We start from the raw sequence: 25455 nt of genomic DNA on the forward strand, positions 1-25455 counted from the left end.
TGAGAGTGCTGAGATGAGATATGCTGTGCTGCTTGGGCTGCGCTGTGCTGAGTTCCTGAGCTCTCTCCTTCATGCCTCCAGCAAACTAAATGAATCCCCACTCATTGTGGAAAGCACTGCCCTTAGCCAACCACAAATGTAATCAGCCACAGATGAATTTCATATACTGATGATTTAAGTCCACAGCAACAGAACAATGGGGCATCATCACCTGACCAAGTTGACATCTGAAACTAACTACCACATTTACTATAAAGTATCTTTTTCCAAAGATTTAATTTTTATTGCAGCAGAAATTTCAGGGCACTACTAGTCTGGGACCACTTATTACAAGCTTAAAAGGTGAGGTTCCCTGGACCATCCAAGTGCCACAAACCTGGTCTGCAAGCACAGATAAGAATTTATCTTAAATAGTTCCTCAGGTACCCAATTTATAAAGTATATTTTTTAGGGGAAGTGGGGGGGGGGGGTAGGGTTGGGAGTATAGCATTATTACTGGGGCTTAGCCAGCACTGGTAAGGACAGGTCCGAGCTCTGGTCCAGTCTCTCATCATTTGAAAGAATTCAAAGACAGCAAAGCAGATAGCAGCAAACATTCAAGAAAGTTTATTGAAATCAAAGTACACAGTGAAAGGGCACACCACGGGTGTCCTCTAGATTGAGGAATGTCCTGATGAGACAACCGTTGGGTTTATATATGTAACTTGCCATATGCTGATGAGCTAGGTGTTGAAAGCCGACATTTCACAGTGGAAATTTCCAATCTCCCTCGTTCTCATGATGAGACCCCTCCTTTCTTCCTCCTTTTTTTCTCTGCTGTTTCTGAAAACTGGGGCAAAAAAATTCTCACTTGCCTTGGGGTTAAGCAGTTTTCTACAGAGTTAGTTTTTATAGCAGTCTGCAGCTTAGAATTTGATTTAACCCTTCAGCTCCCTTGCAGGGCCGACAGATGCCTCTGGCCTAGATGGACCTCTTTTAGCCTACCTCAGTATAACATTCCATACCTTAGGCAGCCTTGGATTTTGACAGTATTTCACTTATGAGGTACCAAATATACAGCTCAGTGTTGGTGCTCTTTCTTTTAAACTGGCAACCTCCCTAAAGGCAAACATAACTGATTGCTGGGTTTAGGTCTCTGTTGGGTTATTGCCTTCTAGATTTTGGCTAAGAAATTTCTCATTATCATGTAAATGTTTTGTTGCTTTTAAAAAGATTAATTTTTTTAGACACTCTTTTGTCAATTTACTTATTTTTTCATTTGTGTTGGAGGGTTAGTGTTAAGTATCTAGTTCATCATTATTGGAACTGCAAATCTAAGTGCTGAATTTGTATTGCAAACCACTTCCACACCATTTAGACAATGGAACAAATAAATATAAATAATTCTTTTCTTCAGAGAGGAAAACCTTTCAAGTCTTCTTAAACCTTATGCTGATATACTATATTTGTATCATGCAGGAAAAAAAAAGGAGATCATTATATGGTGTTTGCATAGTGTAAAATTTTAAAACAAATTTTGTAAAGACATCTCTGATATGGTAACTTCAAAATCCCCAAACAAATAGTTTTAAGAGCATATCAGTTGAATGATGTTAGAATTACCCGTTCACATTTTTATACAAATCTTTGAAATATACAATTTTTGGTATATGCAGATAATATTATCAAGTATCTTTCTGCAAGAAAAATATTTCCATTTCTGTTTTTGGAGGATGGGATCTTCTTACTAGGGATAGTAAGATACCTGAAATGAATTACAATTACAAACATTTATTGAGTTCTACGTGCTGCACACTATATTAAAATGCATTATTTTGTGTGTTACTCACAATAGATCTATTAAAATATTATTGTTATAATTGTTATCAATATTCTCATTGTTCAAGTGAAAAAACCGAGGCTAGAAAAATTAATTTGTTTACACAGATAATAAATGATTTAGCTGGGACATGAACTCAATTCAGCCTGTGCTCATAACAACTACCCTGCTATTTTGAAAAATAAAATTTAGGTAAAGCACACTTTTAATATTTTACTATTATGGAAAATCGCCTTTACAAAGGTACTGATTTGTTCTATTTTATTAATATAATAGTATACTATTAATCATATTTTCAGTATACTTTAATAATATTTTCATCAAAAATTGATATTATCAGGCCTTTGATTTTTGCCTTTTTAATAGCTGAAAAATTATTTCTCATTTTAATTTGCATTTTGCAGATTACTAGCAAGGCTGAGAATCTTTTCACGTGCTTTTAGGTCATTTGGATTTCTTCTTTTGAGAAGGCTCATTATTTCATTTATTCATATTTTACCAATAACAATTTAAAGTAGCTTGCAACAAAAACCATCTATTGCCATAATAATTTTAATAAGTTGATAAAAAAAATAGAAAACTAAAAGTAGAAAAATATATATATAAAGGAAAACACAAATGTCCAGACAACAACACATACCTCTCAATAGCTCTCTCTCTCTCCCTCTAACACATAGAAAACAAAACAGGAAAGCATCTGTTTTATGCATTTATTATTAGGACATAGAACAGCAGTTTTTATTGAAGGTAAAGCTTTTTCTAGATCTAAGTCCTAAAAGAAATAGATTAGATATAGAATATATCTAAAATATGGAAAGAAATAGATAAATTAGATGGAATTTTATCTGAGGGATTAATAACAGGAATACTATTAAATAAAAATAAAAAAATAAGAAAGTATTAGAACAAACTATAGAATGTTTATTACATTGGAGTAGAGAAGACAATGGCAGTAGAGCGTAATAATGAAGTTTAGCTTCTGAAGCTAATCACCTGAATTTACATCTTGTCATCTCTGCTTACTGGAAGTATGACCTTGCATAAGTTAATTAATTTTTACATGTATTTTCACCATTAGTGAATAAAAAACAAAATATTTCTTACCATAGAGTACCTGAGAGGATTAAAAGAATTATATTCTGCTCTATGGTTTTGCTTTGTTAACACATATAAAGCCCTAAGAATATTGCCTGCTTCTTGGTAAATGCTAAATAAATTTTAGTTATCATATTCTTACACTAGACCTGGAGCTATAGACTATGTAATTACAGCAAACAAAGGAAATTTTTGGATACATCAAAAATGAAAACTTCTGAACAACAAAAAATACCTACTCTGAGAGACAATGCAACAGTCTTTTTAAAAAGGGGCACGTTTATGTCAATAACAGGAAAAAGTTATTTGGTGCAAAAAAAATCATAGCATGACTCCATTTATATAAATAAAAAAAAAAATCACCCCCGAAATTGTAGTACATTTCATGTGGATACCGAATTTGTAGCTCACACAAGAAACTAGTAACAGATCTAGTTTGAGGAAGAAGGGATGGAATCAGGATTAAGTGTTGTGGTGTTTTGAAATTTAAACCTAATTTATACTGTCTAACCTTAACAAGGAATCAGGCACTGGGTGAAAAAAACTATGCCTTAGAATGTAGAATTACATACATATTATGTATATAATAATACTTTTTACTGGGAGAAATACTTCCCCAGAATATGTAGAAATTAATTTTAAGGGCATTTGATAAGCTTATAGTCCAATTAACACTTCTGTATTATTATCCTTTCGTTTTTTAAAGACTTAAGTCCCAAATAAGTAGACAATTTTTGTAAAGCTATTGTGCTTTTTATATATACATCTTAGTTAAAACTTTTGTTAAAAAACTGCTTGTTCTAAAAATTAGTGAGGTTATGTTAAAAATCTCATTAAAACAATTTCTTTGCCTTTTCTTACTATTCTGAATTTTTTTGGTTTTAGCTATTTTGAGGCTAAGTTGTAAAATGCATAAAATTTACAATTGCTCAATTTCTAGTAAGATAGTGAAACATTTTTCTTTGACACTGAATTGGCCTCAAATCTATGATACTAATAAAACTGCACTAACTTCCTTTGATTAGAATTTGCATGGTACGTCTTATTTTAGTCTTTACTTCTATCTTTTCTCTGATGGAATTTTTTTAACCCCTTCTTAATCCTCTTTTAACAGACATTTATCCATTTATATTTAATGTAATTATTCATATATTTTGGTTTGAATCCACCATCTTAACTCAGATTGTTTCTGTATTTTCATCTTTCCTCCCATCAAATTATTCTCTATGAATTTATGATTTAACCACTACCACAGTAGAAATTATGCATTGTTTCTGTTCTATTAGTGGTTAACAGAAATACTACCATGCAGATTTTCAAAGTTCAAAGTTAATATCTATTTCCATTACCAAAGATAGTAATATCATCTTAGAACACTTCTACTCTATATGTTATACCCGGTAATAATTATTGTTTTCATTTTTAAAATGTTTCATATTTTTTATCCAGCAAGACACTGATTTTCAAATAGACACAGTATTCAGATTTACTGAGATAGTTAACACTTACTTTGCTATTGACTCTTCTTACCTGTAAGAATTTCCATCTAGGATTACTCTGCATATCTAAAATATTCCCTTTATAATTTCCTTTTCTGAGAACACATTTTCTTAGTGATTTGTCTAGAGATGTCTTACTTCGTCTTTATTCTTTAAAATTTATTTTGTCTGGGTGGAATCATGAGACAAATTATTTTCTTTCAGCACTTTGAGGATATTCAGAAGACATTTGGCTTCCATTTTTGTTGTTGAGAAGTCAGTGTAATTGCCATTTCATTTAAATGTTTTTCTCCCTTTCTCTACTACTTTTAAAATATTCTTGCCTTTGTTAGGTAATTTCCTGTGCTGTGTCTAAATATGGATTTCCTTTTATTCTACTTTCATGGGAATTTGGGGTTTGATTTTTTTTATTAAATATAGAAAATTCTAAGGCATATTTTTTCACCCGTTGTCTGATTTGCTTTTTACTGTTTCTCTGGAGCTACAATTGAGCATATAAATTATCATTCTATCTACTAGGTCTCTTAATCTTGCTTTCATATTTTCCATCTTTTATTTTCTTCTCTGAGCTGCGTTCTGTATAATTTCTTTGGCTGTATCTCAATTTACTCTCTCTTAAATTGGCTCTAATCTGCTGTTAAGTGTCTTTTGCTTTAAATCAACTATAGTGAGATACAATTTACTTGAAATAAGTTTCACACACTTTCAATGTACAGGTCAATGACTTTAACAAATGTGTTAACCTGGCATTTTAGTTTGTAAGCTGCTGGAATGCAATAACCAGAAATGGAATGGCTTTGAAAAGGGAATTTATTACGTTGCAAGTTTACAGTTGTCAGGCCACGAAAAAGTCCAAATTAAGGCTCCAATGTTACTTTTACTCAAGAAAAGCTGATGCCATCCAGAATAGCTCTGTCAGCTGGAAGTCACGTGGCTGGTACCTTTGGGTTCTGGACACCTCTCTCAGCTGGAAAGGCACATAGCAATGTCTGTTCGCTTTGTCTTCCCATTTGAAAAGTCTTCCCCAGGGGCATCTTCCTTCCACATCTCCAAAAGTCTCTGGCTGTGTGGGCTCTGTTGGTTCTGTTAGCTCTAAAGCTTTTTCCAAAATGGTTCCCTCTTAAAGGACTCCAGTAAGCAACCCCACCTTGAATGTGTGGAGACAGATCTCCTTGGAAATCACCTAATCAAAAGGTAACACCCACAAGTGGTTAGGTCACATCTTCATTGAAACAATAAAAAAAAAAAAAAAAATCCCACCCAAATGTATTGAATAAGGATTAAAGAACATGGTTTTCTGGAGTATACACAATAGCTTCAACCCGGCACATCTGGGTATACAGCATGTAGTTGAGTCTTCCTCTTGTTTATCCAGTCCATTAACATTCAGTGTAATTATTGTATGGTTTATTTCCCATTTATCCTTTTTTTGTTGTTCTTTTGCTGTTTTATCGCATCTTCTTTTGCATTCACCAAATAATTTTTAAGAGTTTCTTTTTTTCCTCAAGTGGCTTCTTAGCCTTACATCTTTTCAGTGTTTTTATTGGTTATTCTAGGGCTAACAACATGCGTTCTTAAATTATCAGAATCTATTTAGAACCAGATTCTAACAGGTCCAACATCCCATTCCCTTCTTTACACTTCTCTCTTTACAAATGTAATAACCTGAGAGAAGTTTAATTCCATTTAATCACTCCCTGCCCTTCTGTGATTGTTGTCATATCTTTTGCTTTCACAATTGTTAATAAATTCCACCTCTCAATGTTAATGATTTTGCTTTGAATGGTTATCTTTTAATAATGAGAAGAAAGTAAATATATTCTCTATTGGCCCATGCCCTTCTTGCCTTCTTGTAGATCTAATCAATTTTCATCAAATTTGGAAGCTTAGGGACATTATTTCTTCACATTTTTTCTGCCGCCTTACCACTTTTGTTCCTTTGGGAAATCCATTACACATATGTTGATATGCTTCATAGTGTCTCAGTAAAATTTATGTTTTGATGTATAGATCTGTGTACATCAAAATGCATACACTATATAACTACCCCCACAATCAAAATATAGAATGTTTTCACGACTCCCCCAAACTCCTGTGCCCATCCACCCACCCCTGACCCATGGCAACTGCTCATCTGCTCCATGTCACTAGTTTTCCCTTTTACATAAACTCATCAAGATTGAAGCATATAGTATGCAACTTTCTGAGTCTGGCTTTTTTTATGTAACATGGTTGCATTTGAGGTAAATGCATTTGTGATAAATCCATGTTGCATGCATCAATCATCAATAGTGTGTATAGATACTATAGTTGAAGGACATTCAGGTTGTTTCAATTTTGGAGTATGATGAATATAGCCACTATAAATTTTTATTTGCAGGTTTTTTTTGTGAATATAGTTTTTTGTTTCTCTCAGGTAAATACTTAGAAGGGTGATGGCTGGGTCACACATAAGCATATGCATAAGAAACTGTCACAAACTGTTTTTACAAAGCAGCTGTACCATTCTGCACCAACAGCAGTATTTAAGAGCTCTAGTTGCTCTACATCCTGGACGACCCTTGCTACTACCAGAATTTTTGGCAAGCCATTTAAAAGGTGTGTGGTGATATATTGTGCCTCTATTCTGCATTTTTATCTTATGACTAAGGATTTTGAGTATCTTTTCATGTGTTTATTTGCAACTTCTAAATCTTCAGTGAAATATATGTTCAAATTTGTTAAGTTTTGATTATTTTTTATTACTGATTTTGAGAGTTCCTTATATTCTGTATACAAGACCTTTGTCAAACATGTGCTTGCAAAGATTTTGTTCCATTCTGTAGTTGGTTTTTCATCTTCCAATACTGTCTTTTGAAAAGCAGGCATTTATTTGATGAAGTGAAATTTATCTATTTTTACTATCTTATGGATCACATATTTGTTGCTGTACAAAGAGCTCCCTGCCTAGGCAAGGTCACAGATTTTAGTCAATGTTTTCTTCCTGAAGTTTTTTAATAGTTTTATATTCTACATTTAGGTTTATGGCCAATTTTTAATAAAACTTATATAAGGTGAGGAGATGTGTCAAGTTTCTTTCTTTGGAGGGTGGGGTGGGGGTCAGTTGTTTCAGTATCATTTGTTGAAAATATCATCTTTCTCCACTTAATAGCTGATTTCCACCTTTGTCAAAATTTAACTGATCATACATTTGTGGTTCTAATTTTGGACTTTTCTATTCCAAAGATTTATGTCTCTATTTTTGCTAGTACAATACTATCTCAATTTCTCTGGCTTTAAGTCTTGGAATCGGATAGTGTGTCATCCAACCTTAATATTGAGTCTTCTGACCCATGCACACAATTTATCTCTCCAGTTACTTAAGTCTTCTTTGATTTCTTTTATTAAAAAATTGGTACAGGGTTTTCAGAGTACAGGTTCAGCACATACTTTATCCATACAGGCATAAATGGAAAACCACCACATGACCGTAGTTTCATATATTGTAGTAAAACACTGGTATTGGCTTCCTAGTTTGCCTTCTTCATATAACAATATTATGTTTTCTTTTTGAGGACAAGTACCTCACCCACTCTCATTCCACATGGTTTAGATGAAACTTCACTGCTCAACCCAGAATTGGGTAGTTCAGAGTGCCAAATTCCTCCAGCTGTGGTGGCTAGTGTGAAATTGAACAAGTCTTTAAAAAAACATCAACACAGAGTTGAAGAAGTCCTAATAATATAATTTTAGCCTATAACAAAAGCCCTGTATAACAGCTAATCTGCAAGTGAATTTTTCAGTTAACCTATAATTTTTCCCCATTTAAAAAAATAAGTTTTTATCAAGGTTTTCTGTCACATGCAACTCCAAAGAGTACTGAGAATTAAATATACATTATTTCTCAAAACTCCTGAGATAGGTGTAATTATTCCCATTTTACATATAAAGAAAATAGGCTTAGAAAGGTCAACTATATTAAGGTTTACAGTTTATATTATATAATAAGAGATAAATAATCCAGTATGGTTAAGAGAATAGAATGAAAAGGGATAAAGCTACTAATTAAAAAAAAATCATGCCCTTTGCTTAATACCAGTGTCACCATGGGGAATACTGATCAGATTCTAGTGGATTTTTTAATTCAATGATGATTTCGGAAATAATGTTTTGTATCTGATATGGGAAGGGGGGGTTGGGAGGAATGTAGACATTCTGAATCGTCTATGTGACTACCTTTCAAGATTTCAATATTTATATTCAAGCTTGAACAGTCTGAACAGCTTGAGTGTTTTAACTTTTAATGTAAAATTTCTCAAATTTCGATGCATAAATTCCCCGGGGTCTGCAGACATTTACAGATTTCAAATATGAGACTGTACTTTAGGCCAAAATGAGAAAGGAGAGACAAAAGACACAGCAAAAGTATTGCTTCTGAAATCAATGTAGGACTGCTTTGGTATTTAAAACTTCTGGTCTTGTTTCACAAAGCAGTGGAAGACATGTCCAAAATTATTCTGAATTAAATAATTATATTTAATTCAGATTGCTATTCACTGAATATTTATCTTCAAGGCAATATGAGAAGATATAAAGATGAATACTACCAAATTCCTTTATTAAAAATATTTACTGTCTAGTTTAAAGATATGTATAATAATTACCCAAAGACAAAAGTGGAAATGGAAGTTACTAGAGAAGTTACAAAGTGCTATAGCAAAAAGAGACATACATTAACTGCAATTAGGAAACCTGAGAGGGGCAGACCAAGGAATGTTTGTAAGTAGATTTCAAGGCAGAACAGAAGCCTCAATAGAGCTGAAAGAAAAGTATATTCCAGCTAGAAGAATCAGCCTCATTAAAATATAGATGAAAGACTATATTGTGAGGGCTAAAGAATCATGAATAATCCAGTATAGTTAGAATAAGTGGCACTTACGGCTGAAATTGAGGCTATTGGATATTAACATTCTTAAAAAACACACACAAAGGAACTGAGAAATTTGAATGTTGTGATGTTTCTCTGAAGATTTCTGATTAACAAACTTACTTAAATTCTAAAAATTAAAATAAAAAAAAACAGCATAGAAAACAATTATTTCATGTGTGGCTTCATAATAACTAAAATATATTTCAAAATATATTACAGATTTAGGTATATTTAAAATCTAATTCTGTTTTTGCAAGCAGGAAACTGAAATTTACATTCTTCATTGGGGATTACAATTGGTTGTATAATCAAATGTAAACTGAAAAGAAAAGCTTAAAACTCCAAACTGAAAGATGTTTTTATTAATGCAGATAAATTCTTGTTAACTATGGAAGAACTATTTTTTGAAAATATATTAACAATTTGCATTTGGTTTCTTGTTTATCCCACATTTCTCCTAGTCAGAGAAAAAGTTCTTCATATGAAAAGATAACCCATGATAGTTATGATATCCAAGAAAGAGGGAAATAAATACCTTTGAAGACTCAGAGACAGATTTTCAGATTGGAAAGGGTAACAGTCAATACATTTCACAAAATATAACCACCACTTTGAAATAGTAAACAGCAAGAAAGCATCAAGACACGAGGGAATAATAATATAAATAATAATTAAATCCAGGCACTATTCTAAGTGTTTTGAATGTGTACATTCACTTAATACAATTTTATTAAGCAATCATGAGGTTGGGATGGTTGTGGATTAGCCATAGGGAGGTTAAATTCTAGATACCTAAAGTCTTAAACTTACCAAATATTCTCAAGCTTCAATTGAGATAAGGAAGGAACAGTAGGCTGGAAGTGAAGAATCATGAGGGCTAGAATAAAGGGCATCTCAGGGATAATCAAAGTGGAAGTATAAGCTGAAGCCTTGTCTAAAATCTCAGAATGTTTATATAATCCTAGGGATTGGGACAAGTTGAGAACTACTTCACAAAAGGGCTTATCTTTACTGAGAATTTATACACCAGGCACATTTTCAGTATTTTATATTCATCAAATCATCTTGACAACAACCCAAAGGCAGATACTATTACTATGCCCATAGAAACTGAGACACAAATAGTGTAAAGAATTTGCCCACAGCCATAAAGCAATTAAGCCATAGATATAAGATTTGAATCTAGAACCTATACCTGTAAACCCACAGTAGTTTCTCAGCAATTTAGACTGAATTTCCTGTCACCATGACATGATGGGGAACCTGTTTTATCTACACTGATATTAAAAAATAATGTTTTTTATATAACTGACAGATTTACACCTTCTAAGGAACAATTTTATTTAGATCTTGACTCATTACTCCTGTCATAATTATATGATTCTTTTGATACCTTTGCTTCTCAGTTTTGTGAATTCACCTCTTTCTTTGACCCTGTTTCTACCCTACTCCTATGTTCATATTCTAGACTTTATGGCACTAATTACTATATTCCCTTCACTATTCTCAATTTTAGGGATCCTACTCTCTTTTTCAACATTCCAAATTTCTAATTCCTACCTCTGGTAAACAATTTCAACACATCTTCAATTCCACTACAATTTATAAATGATACTATGTTTCCACTGTCCTTAACCTCCATCATTTTCTCATTTTTCTCCTTACCCAGATTACTTTCTCTGTCCCCTCTTTACAATCATCAACATCTTTGCCATTCTCCCCTTCTGGTTATAGTCACCTGGGAAAATTCCAACCTTGGTTAAATCCAATCTTGGGTTTATTCAGTGATAGTATCAATGCTGAGAATAATTAGAGAAAAAAACAAAACAACGTTCATTAGTCTCATTTTAAGTTGACAACCACAAACCTCAACAGGGCAATTAGGTACTGCCTGGCAATCCCTCTAAGAATCTGTTCATTTTCCCAATTTCTTAGATGTCTATTTTACACCTTCTTTTCTTGCTACAACCTCCAGCACTTCTTCCCTCTTCTTCTGTTTCCTAGTTCACTGAGAAAATAGAAGAAAACTTCCAAATGCACATATTATATCTACCAAACTACATCTAGACTGATGTAATCTGCCCTTCCTCCTTTTACTATTAATGAGGTATCTGCATGCATACCTATCTTTAAGGCTAACCCTTCTATGTAAACCAGATTTAGAGTTCTAGCAATTTCCCTTTCCTACTGGATGTGTTCCTTTCACATACAAATACGCTATTATTTCCATTCTTAAACTTTTTTTTTTTTTTTACATGGGCAGGCACCGGGAATCGAACCCAGGTCCTCAGGCATGGCAGGCAAGCATTATTCTTACCTGCTGAGCCACTGTGGCCCGCCCAAAAATTTATTTTAAATCCTCTTGATTCCACAAAACCCTCCATTTACAACCCATATCTCCATTTCCCATTTAGAACTAGACTCCTTGAAATAGCTGTCTTCAATTCTCACTTTATTCAATTCCTCTATACCATTCCTTTGACCATTTCCATTCATTCATTCCACTAATCAAATCACAAATGTTGTGAAACCCAGTGTTCAATCCTCAGAACTCACTTAACTTGGATCACTGAGATTTGTCACAACATTTGATCACTCCTCCTATTAGCTTGGCTTCCAGCTGTTCTTCCTCAGTCTTCTTTAATGATTCCTGACTTCACATCTAAACATTAGAATGTGTCAGGGCTGTAAAGAAAGATGTATTTGCAGAGTCTGTTCTGTTCACCTGATGTTGCCCTCGCATGATCTTGGTAAGAAACGGTTGAAATGTGCACTCCAGCTGGGAGGACTGGCTATCCTCCCAGAAGGAGGTGTACTTTGATAATGGTATCTAGGTCCCAGGACGCTCCTGTTGGTCCCTAGCCAGTTCCCAGAGGACCAACTGGGCCTGGTCACATAAGCGAACTGGAATTCAGCCACTATTGAGTAAAGATATCATAAAAACTGCATGTAAGCAGTTAGAGGAATAGAAGGAGACAGGAGAATCTTATGACAAGAGAGAGCATCTCATTAGAATCTTATCTGAGAAAAGAATGCTTTGCTGTGGATTTTTACTAAGACACTGAATGCTGTCTCCAAGACTGCTGTGGTTTTCACTAATAAGACTTTGAATGCTGCTTCCAAGTCTTCCCAGCACTTCTCTTCAGGTGTTGGTGCCATCTTATCTAGTGATCTAACTATACCTTATTTTTGAAAGTTCTTTTTATTACTTTCTTTTAATTATTTTCATTAATTACTTCCCTAATAAAATCTGTTTTTATATCACTTAAGTCTGCATCGTCTGAGAATCTGAACCTATAAATTAAGTGGCCACAAATACCATGTTGCCTTTGGTACAACAAGGGTTCACTTCTCCATACTTCTAATTCCTATTTTTAATGTTCTTACTCTCTTCACTTTGCAAAGGTATGAGTAAAAAGGAAAAAGCTATGACTCAGAACATTACTCCACCAGGAGACCTGAGCCCCAGATTCTAAGATGAAGAAGCTATTATTACATATTCACCAGACAGTATAATAAAAATAAGTCAAATAAAAAATATCAAACTTTTCTTACTTATAGTTGAAAATACGTAGTTGAAACTTATTTCACTAAGAGAATAATTTTATATGGGAAATATCTTCACCTCTAAGTGATAAATCTGATTCTATTTTGGGATACAAAAATGGAAAATTAAATTAGGGCAAAGATATAAATTGCTTAAACTCTGAGAAACTCCTCAACTCCAAAAAACAAAACAAAACAAAACAAAAAAACACAAACTCAAACAAAACCACTCCTAAAAGAATTATAACCCAGAATTAAGAGTACCACACACACACACACACACACACAAAGGTGAATGCGTTGTATCCAAGGACGAAAAATGGCAGTATTTATAATCATAAAAGAAAGTTAATGTTTAGCATTGTAAAAGTACCTTAAAAATATATGTAATTACCAAGTTACACTTTCAGAGATGTATAAAACAATATACATAAAGAAAAAGTAAGAACACTTTTATTGGAAAGAAAATAATTTATTATAGATGAGGAATTAAAACCTGTAATATATCTCCAATAAACTGTTTTAAATGCATATAGATTTAATTTTTAAATACATTTTAAAAGCTATTACGCACTGTTCCATAGTCCAGGTGGCCAATTTCTTCTCCTCAAAATTGGAAAACACTTGAAAGATATGGAATTCAAAAAGAACCTAAAACACAATAAAAGGCCATTAATAATCATGATCATAAAACAGTTCATATTTTCAAAATAACTAAAAGCTTAAATTTATACTTAGAAAATTAGTGAATCATGTCAGGATGACAAAATGTTTAAATATCTAAAAATCAGCATATGCAGAAACTGTAATCTAAAACAAAAAAAAACACTTAAATCTATAACAAGTGCAATTTCAATAACTATTGCTTTTATGAACTCTTACAGTGATACTGATCATTAACAGAATTGTGAATTATTTTTACAGTACTAATAAAAGCAGAATTTGCAAGAAAGAAATACAGATGCTCTAACCCTCTATTCTACTTATAAAAGGTTGGATGGTTAGGTAGATGGTCATCCCTGATTAGGCACCTGACCATTTTAGTCAAAGTAATATACAAACTGGTCCTTTGTCAGAATTACTAGAGGAATCTTTCTTTTTTTTCTGATTTATTAGTATGGTCCCTCCTTCGTGGTTCCCAAACCTTGGATGCACACTAGAATCACTTTGAGGGGTTTTAGAAATTCCAATGTGTAGGCTAGCCTCCAGATCAACTAAATCTAATACTTTAGGGGAGGGACCCAGGGGTTAGTATATTTTTAAAGGTTTTTTGTTTTCTTAAAATCAGTAATTTTTTTTTTAAGTTCCCTACATCATTCCATTGTATAGTCAAGATTGAGAAACACTGGTCTAGGTCATTCTGGTCATCAACCAGTTCAGAAACCATTGTTCTTACACACGCACCAGAACTGCTTCTTTTCACTTAATATGCTATCCTGAGTAAACACAATGTCTTCTCACTTCATTGCTTTTTTAAATTACATTTTTTGCTTTGTTTTGTTTAGAAAAAGAAAGAAAAGAGAAAAAAGATAGTTCCACTTGCTATCTATATCTCAAAGGAGATTTCAATAGTAAGACCTCAGACGTGAGGAATTTAGGGAATTTACATAGAAATCCATTTAATTTTCAAAATGTGTACTTTTTAAAAGAAAAATAATTCTTTCCCCAATCAAGTTTCACAATGTTACATAGATCTAAGCAAATACATCATAAAACAGAAAACATATTACTGAATTATGGTAAGAAATACACAATTAGAGTAAACAAGACTACATTCAGTGTTAAAGCAAATTGACCTGATTCACTAACTTTCCCTGGAAAAATTACGTAACAAAGGATACTAGGAAATCCAACAACAAATCTAAAAACTGCCTAAGAGAGATTTGTTCAATCTACACATACATTTTTGGAAATATTTCATTTGAACAAAATGTAAAAAATTACTGCTCAATTTGGATCAAAAGAATGGGGGAAGAAATGAAACATTTCTAGGAGAAAAACAAAACAAAACAAAACACTGCCCCAAAAAGGATACAACAAGAAAGGATACACTTTGCATGACAGTATTACAGCAGTATTTACGCAGGAATGCTTCTAAAGAAGAACAGCAGAATGCAGTTTAATTTTTTTCTTATCTTTCAGCATTAGATTTACAAATAAATGATTTTTTTAATCACACACCGAAAACTGTTATTTTTCACTTTGCCTCTAAGGTATTTGCAAGACTGCTGACTACATTGTTATTTTACACAAAATTCAAATATTCGGACCTCTCACAGAGGATATAAACATTAAGCAAAATTTTCTCTTATTTATGATTTTTTTCCAGCTAAATGAGCAATCTTGACCCGTTTACTTCATGTTCTTCCAGTTTCCAAAGGCAGAAAAATTAAAATAAAAAATAAAAATTATTTTCAATTAACATCTTAAATCAAAGCCTAAGCTTTTATAATACCAAATGCTTAAGTTTCATTTTTTTAAATCCTTAAACTACTTAAGAATACACTAACTTTTACTTCTTTAAAGGACAAATATGTCATTCCATATACAATTTTTGTGGAGTCTAAGTTTTTTTATACTCAGAATTGTAAATCATTAAGTGTAGAAAATTTAGCTTTAAATGTTTACTTTAGAAATTCTCAGTGTAGTTCCTGGAATATCTGACTCATCATTCCTTGGTAACTCAATAAGGCAAATTCTCTAAGTCTATCCAGGGTAACCTACATTGTCCCGGCTTGCTAAACACTATGCTGATTTTAATGCTGACAGTCTGGTGTCCTGGGAAATTCCTCCATCACAGGCAAACTGGGAGGCTGGTCACCTTAGGCTCCCACCCCTGACCTACTAACTCAGAAATTCTGAGGTTGGGGGCCAACAATCTGTATTATGAAACCCACCAGGTAATTCTAATACTTAGTTTAAGAACCACTACTTTACCCTAGGTAGAGACAGTAAAGACAAATAAAGATACATTCTCCTTATAAAATTCAATCTCCACACAATTTTTATATACAAACGGGGCTTTATTCTTTAGTTATAGCTGTGAAGTTTAATGGTACTATAAAACATTGTTCAATCAACTCATCCTGGAAAAACTGTAGGAGAAATCTGAATTACTTCTCTAAGAGGCTTTTATCCTTCCTTAATTTTATCTCAAGAAATAGTCTAGAACTTTTGTGTTATATCCACACTTACCTTTACTAGCTTAACATTTTCTTTTTCCTTCTTTAGAATCTTGTTTTGGTCTAGCTGATCGAGCAAATTGCTAATATTCTTATATTAAGGTTTCCTTCACAAACATGAAAGTAGTACTTTCTAAATAATCATCAAGAATTCTCAAATGTAGGGTAGAAGCAAAGTTTAATTATCTCTTATATACTTGTCTTCATACTTTCAGTCAATCACCTAATATATTATTAGTGCCTCCTACCTGCTGTTCAGGACTATTCTAGGCATTTGGGAAGTAACAGATTAAACTTTCACTTTACAGTCATTAATTTTTACAAATAGACCTTCACTCCTTCATCTATCCTACTGATTTCTCGTTTGCCAAATGCATTAAATAAAAATTCAGTGTGATATTGGTTAATAAAATTATCAAATAAAAATGTTAATTACACCACAATAAACTATAAAATAGAAGTACAACAAATTGTATTCTCTTTAATGACTTCAAATGCTATTTCCTGATACTGTAGTCTCTTAGACTGCGCATGAGTTATGCATTTCTTGAGCTGTATAAATAAAATTCAGACTTGGCTGAAAATTTACTAACTTCATGCTACTGAAATGCCTTAATTTTCTAATAAAAATCTAAATAACATTGTCATCTGACTCAGCTTAGATACAAAATGTTTAACTGCAATTGAATGATCTCTAGCTAGAATGCTAGTTGTTGATGCTTTTAAATAACATGTGAAATAGTTTCTCTTAAAAACTACATAGTTTGCAATAGACTGATTTAAAGGATACAACCACCATGGGTTTTCCAAAAAGAACATATCCATTAGCTTCCTTTAAGGCTTTTGCTGCTGCTTTTTCATTTGGAAGTCCAATGAAAGCTTGTCCTTTCATGCGACCTTCTTTCATCAAGCGTATATCAAACCTAGGAAAATCAAGGAAGAGTAGTTTTGACTCAAAATGTCAAAATAATTTTGATGAAGTGAATGGGAATGTGTTGAACAATTTAAAATTGTGCTATTTCATAAAATAAAAGACTACTCTGATTATCACACATTCTTCTAAAGTTACATTTTTTGTTCTAAAATGGATTCTACAAGAAGGCCATATAAGTTTAATGATGTGCTTTAACTTTTTTTTAGGTATTATGAATGTTTATGTTATTTAAAATTATGTTACTAGCCACGATAAAAGCACACATTTTTGGTTCCATATCTCTCTTTTTAAAAATTCCTGAACTTCTTACAGCCAGTTCAATATTATCTGCTCCAAGTGACAAAAGACAACTATATAACCAAGAACAGAGGGCTAACAAGAATCATAGAAAACCGACCACTGAATTTCAGAACAGGAAGAGAACCAGCTGATCATTTACTCAAAACCACCATTTTACAGTTGATGCCTACCTTAGACTGAGTGACTTCTTCAAGATCACACAGATAATTAACTTCAAAGACAGAAATAAAAACCAGAATTTTTCATTTCCACTATATAGTTTTCTATTATTCCATAATATATTCATTTTTCAACATTTTTGAGATAAAACTTTTCAAAGGCTATTTAAGAAAACCAGACAGTAATCATAATAAAGTACTGGCTAGTAATCATAATAAAGTAGTGGCTACTATTTGTGTTGTTTATGGGACTAGTAAAAGCATATAAAACATGTTTTAAACAAATGCTGTGAAATGTTTAAAAAATGACTAGTCCCACAGAAAACATTATTAATTTATTATTTTAATGTCTAAAGTTTTCTCAATATAGATTATATTCCCCTCAAATTCTAATAACAAGCAATCCTGGAAATAGAAAGAATGTATAAATTTTCCTTTTGATCAACAAAGGCGGCAACAAAGAAAAAAGGACCAACATTTTGTATGGCCAGCAAAAGAAACTTTTGGTAACCTCATAAGAAGAGGTTTCTACCACTACCAAGCACAAATGGAGAATTTTAAGATATGGTATTACCTGTACATACCAAATCTAAAAAAGATTCTTCAGGCAAATTAGACTTTTAAAATTACTGATTTCACTTGAAGATCAAAGAAAATTAGCTAGTTGTGTCACCTCTCTATTTTACCTCCACTCAAAATCCTCTTACCTCATCTTGTCTCTGTCTTCCTACTTATAATTTATATGACCAGGGGTCTTTTTTACCTTAGAACAAACTAAATAGACAATATTTAAGAATAAAATTCTAATTCCAAACATTAGCTTTTGTATCATTTACAAGTTACATTGTTCTCTTGAAATTTATGCAGCCCCATTAAAACATGAGAAGCTGCTGCTAGAGCAAGGATCTAAAAATTTTGTCTAAATGCTGTATATTTCAGGATGAGTCATAAAAGTAGTGGTTTCCAAAATACAGTGTTTGGACCAGCAGCTTTGTCATCATCCATAAGCTTGCTAGAAACACAAGTTCATGGGCCCTATCGCAAACTGGAGCACCAGAATCTCTGGGGATGGGTTGAAGATACTATGTTTTAACAAGCTTTCTAGCTGATGTTTATGTAGGCTTGAGAATCACTCTTCTAGAATTGAGATGGGGGAAATTAAGATGTTTCTGCAAATTATATTTTACTGGAACACAGCCACGACTATTTGTGACGTATAGTTTATGGCTGCTTTCATGCTACAATGATAGAACTGAGTAAATGCAACAAACACCATATGGCTATAATAAAAAGTATTAAATTTTTACTATATGGCCATATGCAGAAAATGTCTGCTGACCTCTGATCTAGAAATAGTAAAGATGATTTAAACAGATGAGACCAACTTCTTCAATTTCCTTTTCTCTAAAGCAAAAATGTTAAGAAAAGCAAAAGGTAGCAGGTACAAACAAAACATAATCAATGATTATGACTGCAACTTACATAATCCGTTGTGTTTCAGATGAAAAGTCAACATATCTTCCAAAAATAAACTTAAGGTCCTGGAACATAAACAAGAATAAGAAAAATAAAGGAAGTCCAGGAAACAAAGAAATGTAAAATAATAAATCAATTTATAAATTTCAACTTGCCTTTTCTTGAACGTGTTTAGCTAAATTCTTTACATAAATTCTACAGTTTGGTTCACCAGGTTCATAACTTCTGAAAACTGAAAGTGTTTCCATTTCTTAGTTAAAAACAAAACAAAACATAAAGTGTATGAAATTAAGATATTTTCATCAATTTTTCAAAGAAAACTAAACTCTAAAAACATCCAATATAGACAAAAGTATCATGAAAATGTTAAAACCATAGAAGCTAGCAGTAACAAGTCTCCTACAAAAAGTATTCATTAAAAATCTGAACTTTGTATATAAAAAGCAAATTTAATTTTCAAAGTTTTCAGGAATGTAGAACAATAAAATTTGTTTAATAAGGTATTAACATTTAAAGTCTTTTAGATCAATTACTTTATTAAAGAGATGAGTAAATGATAACATAACAAATGTTATGATTAAGTGCTCAACCTAAAGTGAGTTTTCCAAATCACCAGCCAACTCCATATTCAAAGATAATAATGAAGTACTCAAAGATAATAATCAGGTATTTCAGACAAACTGGCCTCTGGAGAACACAAGCTCCTCTCATTTAATGGCAATAATTAATTCCCAACAAATGGAAAAAAAACATGATGATGTCTAACATGTTAATCTAAAATCCCTAAAAATTTTCCTAAAATTTACTTAAAAAAAGTCCCATAGAAATAAAAAATATCATGTGAGGATATGAAATTCTTAAACATACATTTCTAATTGCTGAATAATTAAAAATTTTCTATTAACAAGTGCTTTGTATGCACATAGTATTGTGATGTTCTATCAACTGTATTTGGAATATAAAATTTCAGACTTGTGAGATACACTAATTTGTTTAAAATGTCATATAAAAGTTTAAGGAATGAAAACAATTCTCCCCTCATACAAATACAGACTGAAACACTGTATTGACAGGTACCTTCCTTCTATTAAAATGAAAAGAGGTGATTTAAAACATTAACTGCAGATACATTCTGCAGTATATGCCTTAAATTAAGGTAAATAACATGAAGTAGGAACGTGTTTTGTTTCCATAGAATCAAAGAAAATGTAAATTGACATAAATGTAGCTTATTTCATGAAGTTACCTTCTCTAGAAATTCTTCCCTTTTCCAAATCCCTTCTAGAAATACATTCTGATGGCATTTCATCAGCATCCTCTTTAATCTCTTCTGTGATGTTCAAATTAGGTGTAGGGAAGATTTTTCCAAATCCTACATTAGACGTGTCAACTTCAGTAGCAGGTAAATCTAAGAGTTCAACATTAACATTAGCCATTAAATATTCCTCCCTTCAAACAGATTTGGTTTTTTTGTTTTTGTTTTTAAGATACCTTTTGGCCCTAAAATTCACTGGTTTTCTCAATGCCTTAGACAAGTGTAGGCAAACTTTTTTTTTTTAATATATATTTTTTATTTTTATTTTTTTCTCTCTATTATCATTTTATTTCTTTTTCTGTTGTCTTGCTATTTCTTTCTCTAAATCGATGCAAATGTACTAAGAAATGATGATCATACATCTATGTGATGATATTAAGAATTACTGATTGTATAGGCAAACTTTTTCGTAAAAACTCAAAGAATTTAGTCTTTGCAAGCCATATAGTTTCTGCCACAACTATTCAACTCTGACACTGTACACAAAAGTTATCATATACAGTGTCTAAACGGCCAGTGGTTGCTTAGTGGTACCATTTAGAGTGTCTACAAAGTGGAAAGAAAATTAAATTCAGCTTTTACATATTTAGTTTGAGGTACTAAGGGCATCTTATGAAGATATTGAGTAGGCAGATAGATACAGAGGTGTGTGTTTTAGAGACAATAATCAATATTTTGCTGTGAACTATTAATAAGTATGTGACCAAAAAGAAATTTGTAATTAATCAAAGAAATAAATGACCTAGGTATCAAAGGCATTCTGCTAATGGGACATGGTCACTCAAGATTACACATTATGTATAAAGATTTCATAATGCCACATTAGAATACTCTAAAACAAATTCCACAGAGATAATTAAAATATTAAAACCAGAAAACAATGTTAGAAGGGAGAAACATAAAATAAGACATTTCAATGTAGGGATTAAAAAATAAAAAAGTAAAAAAAATAAATAAAAGACCACCTTAATCCTGATCCGACAAGAAGTAATTAAAAACAAGTATTTGGACATTAAAGAAATTACTTATTCAAGTAGAAAAGTACAAACATATTGAAAATGTTTAATTTTAGACAGCAATATATAGTATGAATTAAAGTAGTTTACTGAGAGGCTTGGGAAGGATAGAGTTAAATATGCACTCAAAATATTCTAGCTATACTACCTACAAAACAAAGATACTATGAGGGCAAAAGAGCTGTGAAAATGATGCAACTGATAGGCTGTACTTAGGGTTCTAATAGTCTTTTCATAATGCAGAAAAACTATGTACAAACACAGAACTCTTACGGCCTGAAAGCATCAGTAACAGGAAAAACTTAAGACTGCTTCCACTGTTATTTCAACATTCTATTATGACACAGATGCAGAATAAGATGACTGTCCACCCCTCCACCCCCACCATACAGGTAAAGCCTTTAAGTAAATTAAGTCCAAAAAATAAAAATGTGTGTCAAAGAATAACTAGACATAAGAAAAACTTACAAAAAAGTAAGCTTATATGTAAAAATAGTGAAGCAAACACAAAGGAACTATCTGAAAAGGTAACACATTCTCACTATAAAGACAGGAATTAAAACCAGTTACAGTTTTTCACACACTGTATTTGCAACACTTACTAGAACTCTATCCTATATTCACACAAGTGTTCAAAGATAAATGTTCAAGGTGTACACTCCAATGTTTTCATAACAGTAAAAAAGTGGAAAAATCCTCAACTTCTATCAATAGGGTATGAATACAAATTGATATAACTATACTGTCCAACCATAAAAAGGTAAGCTGACATTGAGTAAATTATGAACACTATATGTAAAACATGCTGTCATTTAAAAGAATAAATAATAAAAAATGTGTTCACATATATGGTGTAAGGTATGGAAAAATATATACACACCAATATTTAGTTACCTCTAGGTAGTGGGATGGGGGGGACAGTGGGGCTTTGAATATTAACTTTAAAAAACTTTTACTTTATAAGCTTCTGTTTTTATTAATTTTCTATAAGCTTGCATTATTTCTGAAATTGAGAAAAGATTTAAAGAACAAAGGAATGGCATTGTAATATAATGTCAAAAATAAGCATAAAATATATTTTTAATTTCAATACATTCTCTTTAAATTTAAGAATAGTGTTTTTGGTAAATATCTTCCATGTTTTTTGGATAAAAAAATACATGAAATTTACAACTTACAGGATAACCACACTGTTTATTTCCTAACCAATTATATAATTCAAAACCATAATACATTACATTAAATAAGCAATGAAGAATTAAATCAATAAGAAACTCTTCCATTATATTTTTAAGTACAAACACTGACAGAAAACAAACTAAATTTCATCCTAGAGTTCATTACTAGTGAAAGGCAAGAGTGGCAATTTTGCCATTTAACGTTCATTTTATATTAAGAAGTTAAAAACAGATATTATTCAATATATTGATGAAGAACCTGATTAGATAATTTAAATACAGTTCATGTATACTAAATAAAGAACCATTATTTAAAAACCTAATTCTCACACAAAAAAGCTAGTTGAAAAATTTTTTTACATAACATACGAAACAACTAGAATATTCTTACCACAATTTTGTTCTTCACAATTTTCTTCCTTCTCTAAATCTTTCTTAAATGCAGCTGGCATGTCAGTACATATATGGAATTCAATTTTTTTATTACCTACAGGTTGTGGTTGGTCAAATACATCTGAAGGTAACAGCACCGGATGCACATTACTGTTTAAATACAGTCACAGCATTAGTCACAAGAGCAAACAAAATCCTGAGTTAAACATTATTTTAAATTTAAATTTTAAAAGCTAGCACTGATAGCTCTCACTAGCACTGCACGACGTAATTTACATTTAATTCTTCAGTGCTATATTTCTCAACTGGCTGTTACCTCTCTTTTCTCAAAACCCTACAATTCTTAGTTTTCATCTTTTTCTTATGTCATGTACCATAATTGTGAATAAGTGCAATAATCATTTGTGAATGATTACTTACTGCCTTTAGGACTTACTCATTAACTGACAAGATGGCAGTAAACTTTGCAAGCATGTTCCAAACCACACACAGTATTCAGCAGAGCACCTTACCATCCATTTAATAAATAGTGAAGGGAACTCTGGTGGATCCTGTGTACCATGCTAAGATGTATGAACTTTTATTTGGTGGGTACTTAGAAGCAAAAAAATGTTTGACGGGAGGACCGAGAGCAAGGAGAAATTAATACAATTTCATACAAACTCACTGGTGATGGCCATTATCAAAACTGTGAATACAGGAAGAGAAACAGATAATGAGAGGATGATGAATGAGTTTTGTTTTGAATAATACTTTAAACATCTTTGAGATATTTTGAATATGCAAATAGGAGATTGAAAATGATGATTTTAGGTCTCAGGAGAGAGATTAAATCTAGAGACAGAGATTTGGTACCAACCTGCAAAAGCTGAAACCATGAAAATGAATGAGATTAAGAAGGAAAATAATATAAATAAATAAAGAGAAAAAGCTTTTGATCAGAAGAATATGAAACCAATATTTAAATAGCAGAGATGAAGAGGTCTTAAAATTGAAAGGAAAGGGGGACTTTTGGGAAGATGGAGGAACAGGGAGTTGCAGGGCTCACTCCTCTTCCAAAAGCACTTAGTGGGCAAACAGAAACTGTCTAAAACAGCTGTTCTGTTCCCAAAACAGCAGGGAAGTACTGCCTAACATCCAGGGAAGAGTGAGACAAAGAGACTGAAAAACAGTAAAAACCTGTTACTGGCTTGCCCGGCCTCCTGGTGCCCATCCACCACCTGGAGGCAAGCAGCTTCGGGTCAGCCCAGCCCATGCCCAGTGGTCTGCTGCAGACTGGAAGAGCAGCAGAAGCCCCAGGAACAGTGGGAGACAATGTACAGTACTGATCCAGCTACCGGCTGGTGAACTTAGCCTGCTGCAGGCAGGCACCAGCTGCCACAGTTTTGACTGATGTCAGAGGTGGGGCTGCTAGAGGGTTAAAATACTCTGCCTTCTTAGGGCTTCAGGGAATAGGTGCCAAAGAGTGCCATCTGCTGGGCAAGCCAGGAAAGCAAACCCTTGGGGAAAGTGAAATAGAGGCTTTCTGGCATCAATCCTGACCCTCTCTTCATGGCTCTTTGGAACTGGCCTGTGCCGCCAGCATGGGACCATGGCCTTGGATTGGATGGGAAATACTGATGAACCAAGGATCAAAGAAGAGTCTTAACACAAACCCAATCAATGACAAAATCCTAGCCAAGAGGGAGAAGCTGACCTTCAGAATAATCTCATCAAGACAATTAGATGTCCAGATATCAGCAAAAATTGCACAGGCCATGATAAGAGAAAGGAATATAGGGCCCAGTCAAAGGAATAAATTAAAAAAAAGAAAAGATGCAGAATTTGAAAAATAGTTAATCAAAGATGTCCAAACAAACCTAAACCAACTCAAAAAGATGAAGGAAAATATACATAAAGAGAACAAGGGTATTAAGAAGACACTGGGTGAGCACAAAGAATAATTTGAAAGTATGCAAAGAAAAGTAACAGAAATTATGGGAATTAAAGGCACAATAGATGAGATTAAAAATACACCAGAGGGTGGTGCAGTGGTGGCTCAGTGGCAGAATTCTAACATTCTAACCTGCTGTGCCAGAGACGCGGGTCTGATTCCTGGAGCCCGCCCATGCTAAAAAAAAAAAAAAAAAAAAAAATACACCAGATGCATACAACATCAGCTCTGAACAGGCAGAAGAAAGGAATAGTGAGCTAGAGCTAGAAGACAGAAGAAAGCCAAACTGAAAAAAGAACAGAGAAAAGAGAGTAGGAAAAAAAAAGGAAAAAACTGAGCAGAATCTCTGGGAACTGAATGACAGCATGAAGAAAATCACAAACATAGGTCTTATGGGTGTCCCAGAAAGAGAAGGGAAGGGAAGGGAAAAGGGGCAGAAAGAATATTTGAGGAAATAATGGCTGAAGACTTCCCAGCTCTTATGAAAAACATACAGACACACATCCAAGAAATGCAAAATGCTCCAAACAGAATAAATCCAAATATACCTTTGCCAAGACACATACTAATCAGACAGTCAAGAGTCAAACAAAGAGAAAACTCTGAAAGCATCAAGAGGAAAGTAATGGATCACACACAAGGCTGTTCTATAAAACTAAGTACTACCTTTGCAGCAATTACATTGAATGTTCATGGATTAAA

At 32.8% G+C, this 25455-nt stretch overlaps 1 protein-coding gene across 10 annotated transcripts in view; it reads right to left on the reverse strand.

The window, feature by feature from the left end:
* Positions 1–547: 547 nt before the first annotated feature.
* The window catches only part of RNPC3 (RNA binding region (RNP1, RRM) containing 3), a 40669-nt gene continuing 15761 nt past the window's right edge, over positions 548–25455 (reverse strand). The window contains exons 9-21 of one of the 10 annotated variants that reach the window (XR_013159249.1): positions 22819–22970; positions 20165–20326; positions 19074–19168; positions 18925–18983; positions 16841–16973; positions 16064–16133; positions 14919–14962; positions 14273–14358; positions 13443–13519; positions 11879–12007; positions 10988–11121; positions 5355–5596; positions 552–829 (exon numbers count right to left, since the gene is read on the reverse strand). Coding sequence is in view for 3 of the 10 variants with exons in the window: in XM_077120082.1 (XP_076976197.1) it covers positions 16074–16133; positions 16841–16973; positions 18925–18983; positions 19074–19168; positions 20165–20326; positions 22819–22970 (661 nt within the window). In the remaining 7 variants the exon portion in view is untranslated. The other 9 variants (XR_013159244.1, XR_013159245.1, XR_013159248.1 and 6 more) reach the window with 9 other exon arrangements.

Source organism: Tamandua tetradactyla, chromosome 11, assembly GCF_023851605.1.
Source record: "Tamandua tetradactyla isolate mTamTet1 chromosome 11, mTamTet1.pri, whole genome shotgun sequence".
Classification (NCBI taxonomy): domain Eukaryota; kingdom Metazoa; phylum Chordata; class Mammalia; order Pilosa; family Myrmecophagidae; genus Tamandua; species Tamandua tetradactyla.